The 15395-nt window shown below is 37.8% G+C and overlaps 1 protein-coding gene across 1 annotated transcript in view; it reads right to left on the bottom strand.

The window, feature by feature from the left end:
- LOC140243859 (uncharacterized) overlaps positions 1-5713 on the bottom strand; it is a 342981-nt gene extending 337268 nt beyond the window's left edge. Inside the window, exon 1 of the mRNA XM_072323532.1 lies at positions 5501-5713. Within this exon, the coding sequence (XP_072179633.1) occupies positions 5501-5579 (79 nt within the window). The 5' untranslated portion in view covers positions 5580-5713. The remainder of the gene's footprint in view (positions 1-5500) is intronic.
- Positions 5714-15395: the final 9682 nt, after the last annotated feature.

The raw sequence follows: 15395 nt of genomic DNA on the forward strand, positions 1-15395 counted from the left end.
AATCAACTGAGGTGGGTCATAATCTGAACAATGGTACAAAGCAGACCGGGCAGCATTTTGTGTATCATTGCAGGAATATAACAGTTTTTGTCACGCCCATGTGGGCAAACCTCTGTGGCTTTTATTCAATTCATGGTACTTATAGTTATACCACAAGTCTGCAAAAGCTATGAAATGTACAAATGTAGCTATTCATGGGGGGTGGAGGCAAGACATCACCTCACGCGAGTATAAAACGTATACTTTCAATCAACATCTCATTTTATCTTCACCATGAAGGACAGACAAAATAATAATAGCTGCCCAGGTGCTGGATTTTGGAAGGGGGCTTTTTTAAATTCTTCAACCGTATAAGATCCTACAAATCCAACGGGCCAGTTCAGATTGCATCGTACACCTCACTGGTCCTACACAATACACAAACTGCAATGAATCACTTCAGTACCTTCACTCTCCCAAACACTTGAATATCCTGCATAAGATCACAAAAGGTACAGTACATGTACATGTGATCTCTATAAGATCCAACTTTCATGGGGTCAAACACACAATCTGGGTAGTGGTAGAGGTGGAATGCATCTGGGAATCTGCCATTAAAGGAATTATGATACATCTAGAAAGGCCATTTCTCTTTAAAGGGTGTGTACAGTTCTGGTCGAGGTGAGGATTTAGCTTTTAACGTTTTGCGAGATACAAATTTATGTAGTCAGAAACCACTCTATGAGATGTCAAAGAGCATGCAGTTCTAAAAGGTATCAAAAGTTTATTCGATGAAAATCGGTTTTGAAATGGCTGAGATATCCAAAAACAAGGTGAAACAAAGAGATCCTAATAAAGTTGTAGCATGTCGCCTTTTATTATTAGCACTTTTTTGGATATCTCAGCCATTTGAAAACCAATTTTCATCAAATAAACGTTGAATCCTTCTTAAAATTACATGTTCTTTCATCGTAAGAGGCTTTTCATTATCTCACTTAGGAATGTTCAAAACATGAATCCCCACCTCAGCCAGTACTGTACAGTCCCTTTAAGGATTAGTGTAACTGACATTTAAAACCAAGCCCTTTTCATTGCAATAAGTCACACAATGTACAAAGGGGCACAACACTGTCTCTGGATTTTCTTCACCTACATTGTACAAACAGTTGTACAGAAGTTTGCTCTGTACGATGTACAAAGATGACACGAACTGTATGGGCAATACTGCATACCGCTAAACTGAATAAATGAATAAATGAATTAAAAAAAAAAAAAAACATATCGAAGCTTACAAAAATAATATTACATTTAGAAAGCCTTTCATGTGCTATCAAAACAGGTCTGTCAAACTAGTGTGATCACTAGTTCTTATCTGAAAGTCTCTTCAAGCATAATACCCTTTTGTGTCTGTAGAATATTGTATCTTGCTACACTGGTAGATAAACACAGAAAACTGTGGCTTGTCAATAGGGGCTGCTGTGATTTCTACACGTTTGTACACTATGTAGCTCCAATCCTATTGATGTGGCTGGTCCAGAGGAATAAATCCAGATTGCATTACTACATGCTCATTATGTGGAAAATTTAGAGCATATAATCATATTTCATATGTCAGCTTTCCCTGAGTGTGCAGAATATACATGGAGAGGAAAAAGGAAATGATGCACAAACTAATGTTTTTATCCTATGATTTTCCTTGTTTAGTAGGGTTTGGTTGACTGTTTGATCATCTCTGATTAGGACTTTGCCTTGGCAAGGCATAGAATGGCACTTAGAGTTTTATCTGAAAACTAAACACTCCTAAAGGAGTCAACAATGCATCAGAGACAAATAATCCTATTTTGGTATTTAGCATGTCTAGGGTACTTCCTAAAATTGCTCCAGATGACATTATGAAAGGCAGGAGAACCCTGCATGGAAACATTCAGTTGTGTGATAAAAATAGTAGATGTTTGTTGTTCATCATGCCGTTTATTTCCTGGGGGAAGATTGAGATAATGACATTGCCGAGGTACAATTGCATTGCCTCCTTTTGTAATTTGGATATAACAAATTGGTTCCAGTGAATATAACTGTTTCATGTCAACAGTGAAACAAATTATATCATCAAAACTTCCATTGAATATACAACTACTAGTATGTATGTGTCCAAGATATGAAAATAATGAATCTTATTTACAACTGTTCTGTTTGTATGAGTCATGTATAGACTGTACTGTACACACTAATAATAATAATAATAATAATAATAATAATAATAATAATAATAATAACAATAATAATAATAATTATTTATTATTATTATTATTATGAAATTATTATCATCATCATCATTATTACTACACTGTATTACAGTATTTATTTCTATTTATTATCATTATTATTATTATTATTATTATTATATTCTCATTATTATTATTATTATTATTATTATTATTATTATTATTATTATTATTATAAGAGACCCTTAGAGAGCGCTCATTGTACAATTTGTATTCTACTGTACCTTAAAAGATACTCATGGCACTGTAGAACAGAATACAGATCACGCTACAGCAGTTATTACGGAAGATACATTGTACAGTTGATGAGCATGGGCATGATGGTATGGATTGTCCAATGTCTCGTATTGGAGACATTACTGTGTACACTACCTGTGTGGTTTTCACGACATTGATAGTCTTGATTAAAACAAAGACTTCTAATTCCACTGCATCTACATTATACAATGCATGATTTAATTGTCAATTTCCAAATGTTGCTAAACTGATTTATTCACGAATTCATAAAGATTATCATTGATCTTACATTCAATTTATTGAGCATTACTCTGCGAATCAAGCATTAGATCAGAATATTTCAAAGATAAAACAATAATAGCAGATTGAGTGTGACTTTTTCAAATCATATCAACCCTACACGGTATAAAGATTAATCTTACAATCAATCTTCAAGAAACAGGCCCAAGGTCCTACAAATAATATCAAAAAGCACAAATCAGTAACAAAGATTACTCTTTTGAGTGATCTATCAGTTTCTCATCTGAACCTCTTACAGTTGTGTTTAGATTCTAAGCTTATAATGTCACTGATTGACTTATTTTCTCCTGCAGCACACAACTTGTATTTTCAGCACAGGCAAAGCTTTCCATAATTGATTTCACTACAATTTGTATGTTTCCCCAGCAGAACAGATCATATGCAGTACAATGTAAGTGACCCCTACGATTAAATGCCATCACGGGCAATTCCACAACAGTCCAACTGTAACATTATTCCTTGTGAAGGAATTACAGGAAATTGGCATTTTCAAAATTGGCATTTTCATATCCAGCACCCATAAATAAAACGATATAATTGCTTCAATATCAAGTTCTCCGGGGATACCACAGCTTTCGCTTTTTTGACAATTAATTTACCCTAGATACAGCTGTACATCTCTTAGGTAAGAGCTGGCCAAAGGGCTTAGTCCGATAATTCGCAATTGGCGCCTGGCAGGGGGATTTGCACGTAATGCCCCGCTACATCGGCACCTCTGCCAGAGCAGAAATCAATATCTCACAAGCCGACTGTGATGAACAATGCACCGCCAGATTTACATGGTCCTGCACTCTCAGCAGCAGAAATCAATAACTGCCTTTTGATCTGATATCCTCCTCTATTTTTTTTTTCTTCCTTTAGTTACATTGTATGTTTTTCCCCTATTTGGCCAAACCAATCATGACACTCCACTAATATACTGTATATACTTAAAGGACAAGTTCACCTTCATAGACATGTGGATTGAGTGAATGCAGCAATATTAATAGAACACATCAGCGAGAGTTTGAGGAAAATCGGACAATCCGTTTATAAGTTATGAATTTTTGAAGTTTCTGCTTAGTCACTGCTGGATGAGAAGACTACTAGAGGTTGTGATGTCACATGTGATTTTGCTACAACACGCATTTCCCATAGACGCTTGCCCGAGTATACTCGGGACTCGTCCTCAATGGGTTAACATACGTCAGTGACGAGTCGAGGAAATGCGCACTTTTTTTTAAAAAGTAAAATTTTGTGAAATTCTCTTTATATTTTCCTTATATCGTTGTACGCAAGTGACATCATACACTGTGGTAGTCTCCTCATCCAGCAGTAACTGTGCAGATACTTTAAAAAAATCATAACTTTTCCATGGATTGTCCAATTTTTCCTAAACTTTCACTGTGTTCTACTAATAGTGCTGCATTCACTCAATCCACATATGAAGGTGGACTTGTCCTTTAAAGAAATTTCTGTCAGTGGGCAAATTGTTTGTTTTTTAAACAATGTGTGTGTGTGTGTGTGTGTGTGTGTTTAGGGGGGTGGTTCACACAAGATGCTAATAACGCATAAATTGAATACATTGTAACTGTGTTTCACAACAGAACATCAGCCCCACTAAATATCAATAGCGCATCAAAGGGGACACAATGTACAATTGTACGTGTTCTTGCATACCAACAGCATACACTGTACTATGCAAACCCACCCTTATTGATTCATGCTCTGTTCAGGTTACAGAAAAGAAAAGGTAAAGGCCTTTACAAATTGTAAATAATACACAGGCACAATAAAGGTTTTAAAGTCAAAATTTTGCTTATCTGTAAATTTAGGATATCCAAAAGGGGAGGGATGTCTTGAGGTCTTGTATGACTTAACATTGAAAGCATTTCGTTACACAGCTCTGTTGTGACGTAGCTTGTACATGTACATTGTAGTATAGTTGTGCAGTGAACATGGAAAAATTGTTATTCAGTATTCATTTTATAAGATCATATCATTGTGCCCTCACTACAATCACCATTTATATCATTAGTTATTGATAACCATCCATATTTTCCTCTTTTAATATACACACCAAAGATCAATCTACAATGTAAACACCAGAACATGCACAGATGCAACATTGCAAAGCAAGCCACTGTCACTATAAAACCTACAATTGTACAATCTTATGCACTGGCTGCTACTAAACTCTCTTGACTAAATCGATACTCAACGAACACACAGTCTCTTATCACTATCAGACAGACTTCAACCGTACAGTATGGACCTTGAGCATCACTGCATTTAAACACTAACACTACATGTGTATAGGAAACGGACAGGATGTACACACATTTCATACCGTATAGTATACTCCAGCCAGCACAACAAATTAGTAGGATGCCCCTGACACTGTGACAGCTATGATGGGTATGATGTACAATAACATTAAAGCTCAAACAAAGCAGCAGAATTTATGGACATTTGAGTTTGTCATTTAAGGAACTGCACTGTCTTCTAAATGACAGCAAAGCCCATTGCAGCATAAACCCTAGTGTCACAACTCACAACACGTCCTAGTACACTGTACAAAACAGCTGGTAATTCTTTTCACGAACCTCACTACACTGTCTTGTATAATACTGTACTCGGCAATGAGCGATTTCATACACAACAACCTGTTTGCGCCCACATTCAAGACGTGATACACGGAGATGCCTTCTACTGCCACTCACCTATGTTCCCATATGGGTTGGCAAAAGAAGCGAAAACAGCGTTAAAAAGCCACGCCAGGCGAAGAAAATTCAGCAACATTGCTCCTTTAACTCCTCCTGCCCATGTTTGATGTGATATGGTCCACTACTATGGTCCGTTTCCTTGCAAGAAAAATGGAGAACGCAGAGATTCGCGGAGTGTGTCGTCTGGGTGATGCCTTCCTTCGCACGGAGATGGTATCAAAAATTCCTCTCCTCCGGTTTTGGATCCTCCAGCTAGCTAGCAGAACACACGCGCTGCACGGCATGAGCGTTCACCGGACCGGCCCTGACGTTAGGAGCTGCCTGCCTGGCGGTCGTGCGTAGGAGTCCTCTTAGCACTGGATGGGAAGCGAGGCACCATCAGATTACACTGCGCATACACACACACACACACCCACACACACACACACACATGACTTGACGGTGATAACACACGCTGCAGCCATGTACATGTAGCCATACGTGTTCTGTAGTCTGTGTACTATACCGTGATTACAGTTTTTGCTCGGTTTTTCTGAAATGAATTCTTATCTGAAGAGTATCATCCACTAGATGATAACAGGTATTGGTTTATTTTATATCACAGAGATTACTGCGTGTTCAATGATGCTTATATCTATCGCATATTCATGTAAATCTTGAAGTAGTCTCCAATATTTCATACACTTGACTGAAACTAACAACTATCAAAGCAGCTGATTTCTTCAACAACACCAACGGTACTGTATTGTGTCTTTTCCAAAGGGATCGGTGATGAATGAAAAATCTGTTATCGTTAAGATTTTGGTCATGTTTCCCCTAGGAAACGTTTGGACGTAGAAATGTGGAAAATAACACATAATTGGTTGATCTTTTCATGTCTTACGGTTTGAATATTGACCTACGGTGGATGACGTCAGAGCAAGGAATGCGTGGGCTTTATGTCAGTTGATAGGTAGTCGGTATCAATGTAATGAGGTGGGCGAGTAAGCCGGTTCGTGTAAACAAGCGATGGTGCACGGTCCATTCATTGGACTTTGCAACCATGCTGTCCTCATAATCACCAAGCATTCAATTTCATCTAATTTGCTGTATCGTTAGTGCTGCAGTTCATTTTGCCCCTTCTTACTGCCGATATTAGAATGTCCATCCCAGCATCGTAAATATAAGTATAACTGCGTAGTGTCATAATTTATTGGGAAAAGCCATAAAACATAAATAACTGAGGAGTATGTTCTGTATATCCTGATTTCGAAGTCAAGCAGGGAAGGGGTTTAATAGTTATAATGACTAAAGCTGATATAATCTATTATATGCCAGGAACGTTCTTGTGGGACTTAAAATGACCCAATCACAGCAAAGGGAAATGAAACCCAAACGACTGCGTGTATTGGTGAATGCAAACATTGATAATCACATCAGTGAAATTTGAAGAAAAATCGGTCAATCCCTGCAAATGTTATGATTTTTTAAAGTTTCCGTACGGAAATCAACGAATGAGAACACAACAATGAAACGCGATATACATGGGCAACTAGAGAGGGAAGTGATTAATTTTTTGTTGTTGAAAGAATTAATTTTTTTTTTCCACTTGATATTCTGTCATAATCATACAGTGGCGGTTTCAGAGGGGGGTAGTACCGGGCGCGCGCCACCTCTTTATTTTTTCGTAAAAAAAAAAAAAAAAAAAAAAAAAAAATGAAAAGAAAAAAAAAATGATGGAGGGAGGGCGTGCGCCCCCTTTAAAGGCGCCTCCCCTTTACCGAATTCCTAGATCCGCCCCTGTCTCATATTAAGGGTCATCCCCCTGCCTTCTAAAAGAGGTAAGTAAAGTGTTCTTTAATCATGCTAGAAAATGAAATTTCACAGAACATTCTTTATATTTTCTTTATTTTATTGTCTATGTATGTCATCACAAACTGCTACGGTCTATGGTTGTAAAGAAACGTTTAAAAATAATAACCTTTGAAAGGATTATCCGATTTTTCTCAAACTTTATGTGTTCTACAAAATAAGTTCTGCATTCTCTCAATTCACACATGTACATTGACACATGATAATATCGGGGTTTCATTCATTGGCGGTATTGTCGGCATTTTCAACTATACAGTAACAGAAAAAAAAAAAGTATTCTCGATCACCTTTATTTTTGTTTTGTTTTCCCTTTTTTGTGAATGAATAGGCCTGTTCGTAATGTTTCCGCGTTCCCCCAGGTCAATCTTCCCCCACGTTACAAAGGGGGTCCCCACGAGGGTCGCACTGAAACACTTCCGTGCACTACTACTCATCCCGGGTATATACCCATCAGACCGAATCGTCCATCTTTTGTCCGCGCTCATACCATGATATCCTATTTCACGCGCAGTAATTATAAAAAAGGTAAGTGAGATTTTTTTTTTATTCTCCAAAATAACGGAGAATAATCGTAATAACCTGAACGCAATTTCTCTGCACCTTGCTGAGCAGACATAATCATTTTCTAGAGAGGGACAAATTTCAAAAAGAAAAGAGTAAAAAAAGGGGAAAAAATATTTCCGAGGCCCGAAGCAAACATAATAGCAATAGACAGGAAAAAAAAAATTATACCATCCATGGTCATGTCATCCCAATTAAAGAAGAAACATATAAGAATTTAAAGAATAATTCAGGATTGTCTTGTTCTCGATAAGATACATTGTTGCTGTTTTATTATCGATATCATAATCGGCATTATCATTATTAGTATGATATTTGAATTGATATCATTCTTGTTATCAATATTCCTGTAATCAATTCATTTGAGATCATTTCGTTTATCATTTTCAACAAAGAGTGTCAGTGTAAAAACAATAGCATTATTTCATCATCATCATTATCAATGTTATGATCATAAGTTATTATCGTTATCAAAGAATATTTGCGTGCATTTTGAGAAAACCGTATATGGAGCACTCTTTTTTTCTTTTTTTTTTTGGATGGATTTTATGAATCAAGATAAATTATAATCTTCGTGTTGTGCACTTTCAAGTTGAAAGGGGAAAAAATATGCCTCTATTTTCCTCAAATTTACACATTTGCGAGTTTTGCATTTGTTATTATCGAAAGACAAGTTTGCATTTTTGTTATCATGTACTAAGTGAAAGACAAAGAACATAATAGTGCTGCTTTATTACGTCATTAAATTCATCCAATCCCCTTACGTCATTAAATTCCTCCAATCCCCTTTAATGTGCTCGCCCTCTTCGGCAACTCCATTATGCACATTCTTAAAGAGCCAACACATACTGCATACCTCTTATACATAATGTATTCCACGGAGACTCTTCCAGCATCTTCGTCATTTTTAATGAATACTCGTAATCTGTGAGTTAGACTTCGAGAGTGTGGGTGGTTTGTTGTTGTTGATGTTGTTGTTGTTGGTGGTGGTGTGCGTGTTTTTTTTTTTTGTGTGTGTGTGTTTGTGTGTGTGTGTATGCTCTGGGTATACTTGACTTTTTGATGCGTTCTGCAATGGCGATTCTGACTCTCTACGGTCTATCCCCCCCCCCCTCTCTCTCTCTCTCTCTCCCTCCCTCTTAGAGGTTTCTCTCTGCATGGTCTTCTTTTCATTTCAATCAGCTCTTCTCTCTCTTCTAAACTCGCCTCTGATACTGTACTAATAATATTCATCAGGCATACACGTTTCGCTCTTGTAAAAACCTTGTATTTACCTCTCCTCTCTGATCAGATGATAACCTTTTAATAGGCATCATAAAATCTTACAGACTGTTTTAAGACGACAAGAAAATGATCATGAATAAGACAGAAAAGAAAATTCTTCTTCTCTTCTTGAAGAGATGATATCAACGTGTCAGTGGCGCAAGGAAAACCAACTTCGACCATGCGCATTGATTCATCAGGCTCTTTTCATATGGTTATTAGAATATCAAACATCATAATAACCACATGGAAAGAGTTTTTTTTTTACTCTCTTAAATTGCTCTATAGAGTATATTATGTATATGTATATGTAGATATGTGTGTGTATATATATATATATATATATATGATCTGTATAACATGAATTGACAATGAGAATTGCTATTTTGGGGGCATTTTTCTTCTGTTATAGGTGTGCATGGGTGTCCATGCGCATGCGCAGGCATGTGTGTTTAAGGTTTGCCACTCGCTGCAAATTATTTGGTGATTTTTTTTTTTATAAACATCCTTACATTAACTCTCTCTCGACCGACCGACTGTGTATGATCGTACTTCCACACAAGATCACCATGTTCTAGAAACATACAGTCACCATTGCAAAGTATGCATTGTTTTCTCGTTATATAATCGTTAGTATATATTTTGTATAATTCCTTATGAGTTGTACAAATCTTTCACATTAAATTTGTTCTCAATATGAATTACATAATATGTGTGCTTTCTATTACGTGTTGCTTTATCGTCAGTAGAATAAAGGGATGGTATAGTTTTGGTTGAGATGGGATTTCAGATTTTAACTTTTTGTGAGACATTATTAGAAGCCACTTATATGAAATATTAAAGAGCATACAAATCTAAGAGGAATTCAAAGTTTCATCGATGAAAATAGGTTTTGAAGTGGCTGAGATATCCAAAAACAAAATAAAACAAAGCGATTCTAATGAAACGTGAGTTCCACTTTTTATCAGCATTGCTTTGTTTTGAATATCTCAGCCATTTCAAAATAGTTTACTTTGAGAAAACCTTAATTGCCTTTGTCAATACAAAACACATGTTGTACAATTCATTCTGAAGTCAAACTGAACAAACAAACAAACAAACAAAAGTCAACATTGAACCTTGCTTCCTGTGCTGGAAAGAGTCGAGAGCAAGGTCTCACTGACTGGTTGTCACCACTAGATGGCAGCAAACAAAGCTAAAGCTCCCCAATCACAATGTGAGGCAAGATAATCTTGTCTGCGATTTTTTGAAAGAGTTCATGCATTCCAATGGTACCACGCTGCAGCGAGTGCTGCTGACTTAAAGGCCCGGTCCCACTACACTTACGGATGCAAAGAGGATGTAAAACGTAAAAAAAAAAAAAAAAAAAAAATCTTGCCATCCGTTGGAAAACGCTACGCATCCGCTGTGTACTCATCGCATACGTGTTTCATACGCTCTATCCATCGAGCATCCGTCCACTGCAATTTCATCCGCGCAAAAAGTTTTAAGCTGCTTAAAACTCTTACAACGGATGAACTTCCCGCCGTGTACGATGTAAATCCGCGACATACGAGCAATAAACGTTGTATGTCCGTTATCATCCCTTAAACGTCCGCTGTATCCTCTGCATCCTCTGGGCATCCTCGCAGCTCACATCCGCTGCAGCTGAAAACGGAAAGAGGGAGGAAAGATGGTACATGGAACGTCTATACATCGTTAACAGCACGGAAATAGAAAGGATGTAAGCGTATGCATCTCGTATATGAAGTATTTAGAATGGACAAAGCGTTTGTTTCTGTTAGGCGTACGTGATGCATCCGCTTCATCCGCTCTGCATCCGCTATGCGTCCGTTTCGCAATTATCTCCGGTTACCCCTTCATAGCTGTCATCCCCTTCCATCCGCTTTCATCCGCTAGGCTTCCGATGAACATCCGTTTAACATCCCCGCTACATACAACCCACGTCCGTTCTTTTTCCGTTCTGTTTTCGCCAATTTTCGCCAATTCTGTCAATTTCTGGAGCGGATGAAATCGGATGGAGCCATCCCCGCAATTTTGCTCGTCCGCTGTGTCCTTTCTGCATACGTTTTGTGTCCATCGGCCAGTGGGACCGGGCCTTAGTCAGGAAGGATGCTGTTAAAACAGAAACATAACTTCTCTCCTTTTGAATCGTACATTTTTTTTTCTTTATGAATATGATAGATTAATGAAATGACATTTGATAGATAGATACTTTATTTTCTGCAAATCAATATACATAAGTGACATAATCATGAACATGTAGGAAATATACAAAGAAAATTCAACACAAAGTCGTTTGACTTGCATAAACAGCGATATACATAAGTTACATAATCATGAACATGTAGGAAATATACAAAGTAAATTTACTACAGAGTCGTTTGACTTGCATAAACAACGATATAATTTATGCATGTCTATGCAGCAGGGATTACAAAAACAATTGTAGTTAAGAAGCAATTATGCAGAGGGCCGCCATTATAAGCATTGCTTGAAAAGATGGCCGGCCCGAGGAAAAAATAGGGACGTACTAGATTCGTAACAATACTCATTTCTGAGAAATGACATTTCTGAGGAACAAGTGTGTTGACCAATGTCGTAATAATTTGACGGGTGGATTAGATGGCGTGGTAGGACGGGTCGGATGACTGTCCGGTTAGGGACATAATTATGTTATCTTTTTCCTTTTTATCTCCTTAGCTTTACTCTTTTTTTTGCCATTAATACAATGTAATATTATTTTGCCCATGAGTGTCTTGCGTCTTTTGTTAAAAAAAAACATAAAATGGGAATAATTTAACACAAATCAATTCCCAACTCAAGGAAGGAAAAACAGAAAGAATGTGAAAACAAAATAATGTGAAGTCCCCCGTCAGATTGAGCAATATATTCACCAGCTGCTATGTCATGCAAATTAAGCAGATTAGAATTAAAGTAGGTCAATGCCATGGTAAATACGAGCCATGATGTGGGTTGTGACGTCATCATCACTTTGTGACTTGGCCATTACGCATTTTATGAGACTGGATTGGAATGGAATGGGTAAATTTCGTCTACCCCCCCCCCCCCCCCAACACACACACACAAACACACACACACACAAACAAACAAACGCACACACAAAAACAATCAGAAACTATATAAAACAAACAAAAACAACAAAACCATTAGACCGAAAAAGGAAAAGAAAAACTATTCAAAGTAGCAGTCAGTTTGAATGTGCTGAACCTCTACTAAATTTGCGCAGCGCCACCTTGTGGGGAACAGATACACAGCTGCTTTATGATTGACAATCATTCTCATCAATCAATGACCAGCACGGTAGCGTGCACGGATACACAATTGGAAGACTGGGTCGACTGGTCGGAAATCTCCGTAACAATTATTGTGTACGGCTTCATCACTGATCTCTATGTAAGTATACACACATGGTCGAAGGATCTCGACAGGAGTCGAACATTACCGATGAGCGTAATGTGCTTCGACGCACATAATTCGCTGATGGGCAATTCTATTCTATCCTAAGCCTGCGCTGTTCATGATTTTCGAATGTATCCCGGTGGGCAGCGAATGTAGATTGATTCAATCGGGTCACCCTTCTCTCCCTTTAACTGACGAGAGTTGTGGCTTGTGCAATATACGTTCGTCAGTGCAATTCTCACGCTTTCATCAAAATGCTGAGAATGCAAATGAAGTGAAATGATAAAGCTGTTAAGGGAATTTACCCCATTATAATTGGGTAGCAGAATTATCAGTAAAATTTAAGGAAAATCGGACAATCCGTTCAAAAGATATTAGTTTCAAGGGATTTAGTTAAACCCACGTGCCATCATCGCTGGTTTCAACAATATTATTTAGGACAAAAAGATGAAAAAGTTATCATATATAATTATGATTAGTACAATATCATTCCACAGTCATATTTCTTAATCAATGAAAGGACAATAGCTTTCTTCCTTTAGAAGGCGGGGGATGATGTTAACGTTGATATATTTATATGAATATGACAAGTCGAATCTGTCGATGAAATTTTGTGTGATTCATGTTATCTTCTAAGGGAAAACTGTTTCTCTACGATGACATCACAAAAAGAAAGAAACTTCGTCAATCAAACCAAAAGCATATCATACAGGAGTATAATGGCATACTTTTTCTCCCTCAATGAAATACTTAAAGGAGACCTCCGGATGATTTTCAGATTTTTACATTTGAACAAGTATAAATTAGTTATACTGAGGACAGAGTTTCAGAATTTGTGATAATTGGGAAGAAGAATAAGGATATTTTCAAAATTTAGCACAAATTGCAATGAACAAGGATGATGACATAGCAGAGTCACCATAAGAATGCATGAGTTGGGGCTCAAGGAAGCAGAACAAAAGAAGAAGGCATGCATAGATTATACACAGGTGAACTCGCAAGCAAGCAGTATTGTAATGGAATTACACTGCTACATTTCTGAAATATGTGAACCTCCTATGTCATCATCCTTGTTCAGTGTGATTTGTTAAAGGTTTTTAAAAGTATTGTTTCTCTGCTCAAGAACCACAATAAATTCCACAAATCTATACATGGAGTTGTCGATTTATGTACTACATGATGTGAAGTTATGAAAATCGTCTGGAATGTCCCTTTAATGCACTGGCGTAGCCAGGGGGGGGGGGGCGATGGGGGCGGTCGCCCCCCTAAGATTTGGACCGAGGAGTTGGGAGGCGGAAAAAAAAAAATGCGTGTATACTGTATGCATGCACATGAAGCGGGTCTCCTTTGCAACCTTTCATCAAATAAGATATATTTTTTTGAATATTTCACTCAAAGTGTGCACCAGATCGTTGAATTTCAATTCAAAATATGCAAAATCTCTCGTGCTTGGGAGGGGGATACCCCCTCCCAAACCCTCCCCCTCTTTGCCGCTTTCCCTAGCTAAGTACACTTTTTAGATTAAAAAAAAATTCTGAATAATTCTGAGTGCACAAGACTTTTCACTAATATTCCGAAAACTGAAGGTTCCCTCATGTATAAGGGGAATTTCCCCTTTTAATCGACCCTTTCCTCCCTCAGCCCCCCCCCCCCCATCATTTTTTTTTTTTTTTTTGGATTACCCAAATGTTGATTCCATCAAATATGCTTATTATGCGTATACGAGATATCTCAATTTCAGCCTTAAAAAGATACAAGCTCCATCGGAAGGGAAGAGTGGAGATAACACTGGACAACGCCTTCTTCCTGTTCCCCCCCCCCCCCCGCCATGCAAAGAAGTAGACTGTGGCTATACCAAGATCGCTTTATTTCAATTCTAAAAACGCAAAAGCTCCGCGAGCGGGAGGGGGAATCCCCCTTCCCCTAGGTTCTACCTCACTAGACTTTATATATACGCACAGATGGTGCACATTCGGAATAAGAGCTAAATTCCGTGATTTTAACACTTCGATGAAAAAGTGTTGCACCAAAAATTTGCACCAGATCGCTGAATTTCAGGTCTGAAAACGCAAAATCACCTTCGTGTGGGAGGGGATATGCCCCTATCTACACCCTCGTGTGCATGCTTTTTCTGTTTGATTGCTGAACAGACAGCGTTCATGATATTCAGTGTAAGAATTAATACAAGAAGACTAGTGTGTTTGAATTATACTGTTTTATAGGGAAATTGTTCAATAATAATCTACAATAAAATATACGGCAACCTTAAACAAGTGGGACTGTTTCAACTCGTTAAAACACGCAAAAACATGCATCAAATTGCACCATCTGCAACATCAAAATGCAAAAAGTTCTCACCGTAGGAGAGGGGACACCCCCTCCCACACCCTCCCCTACTCCCTCGCTCGCTCCGCTCGCTCGGGTTCAGTCGAGTTCGTGATATACAGTGAAAAGAATTAATACAAGAAGTGTATCTAAATTATACCATTTTATAGGCAAATTGTTCAATAATAATCTACACTAAAATATACTGCTACCTTAAACAAGTGGGACTGTTTCACGTCGATAAAACGCGCAAAAACATGTATCAAATTGCACCATTTGCAAAATCAAAATGCAAAAAGTTCTTACCGTGGGAGGGGGGACACCCCCCTCCCACACCCTCCCCTCCCCCCTCGTTGGCTCCGCACGCTCGGGTTCAGTCGCGTTCATGATATTCAGTGAAAAGAATTAATACAAGAAGTGTATTGGAATTATACCATTTTATAGGCAAATTGTTCAATAATAATCTACA

The sequence above is a fragment of the Diadema setosum genome, chromosome 20 (assembly GCF_964275005.1).
Source record: "Diadema setosum chromosome 20, eeDiaSeto1, whole genome shotgun sequence".
Classification (NCBI taxonomy): Eukaryota; Metazoa; Echinodermata; class Echinoidea; order Diadematoida; family Diadematidae; genus Diadema; species Diadema setosum.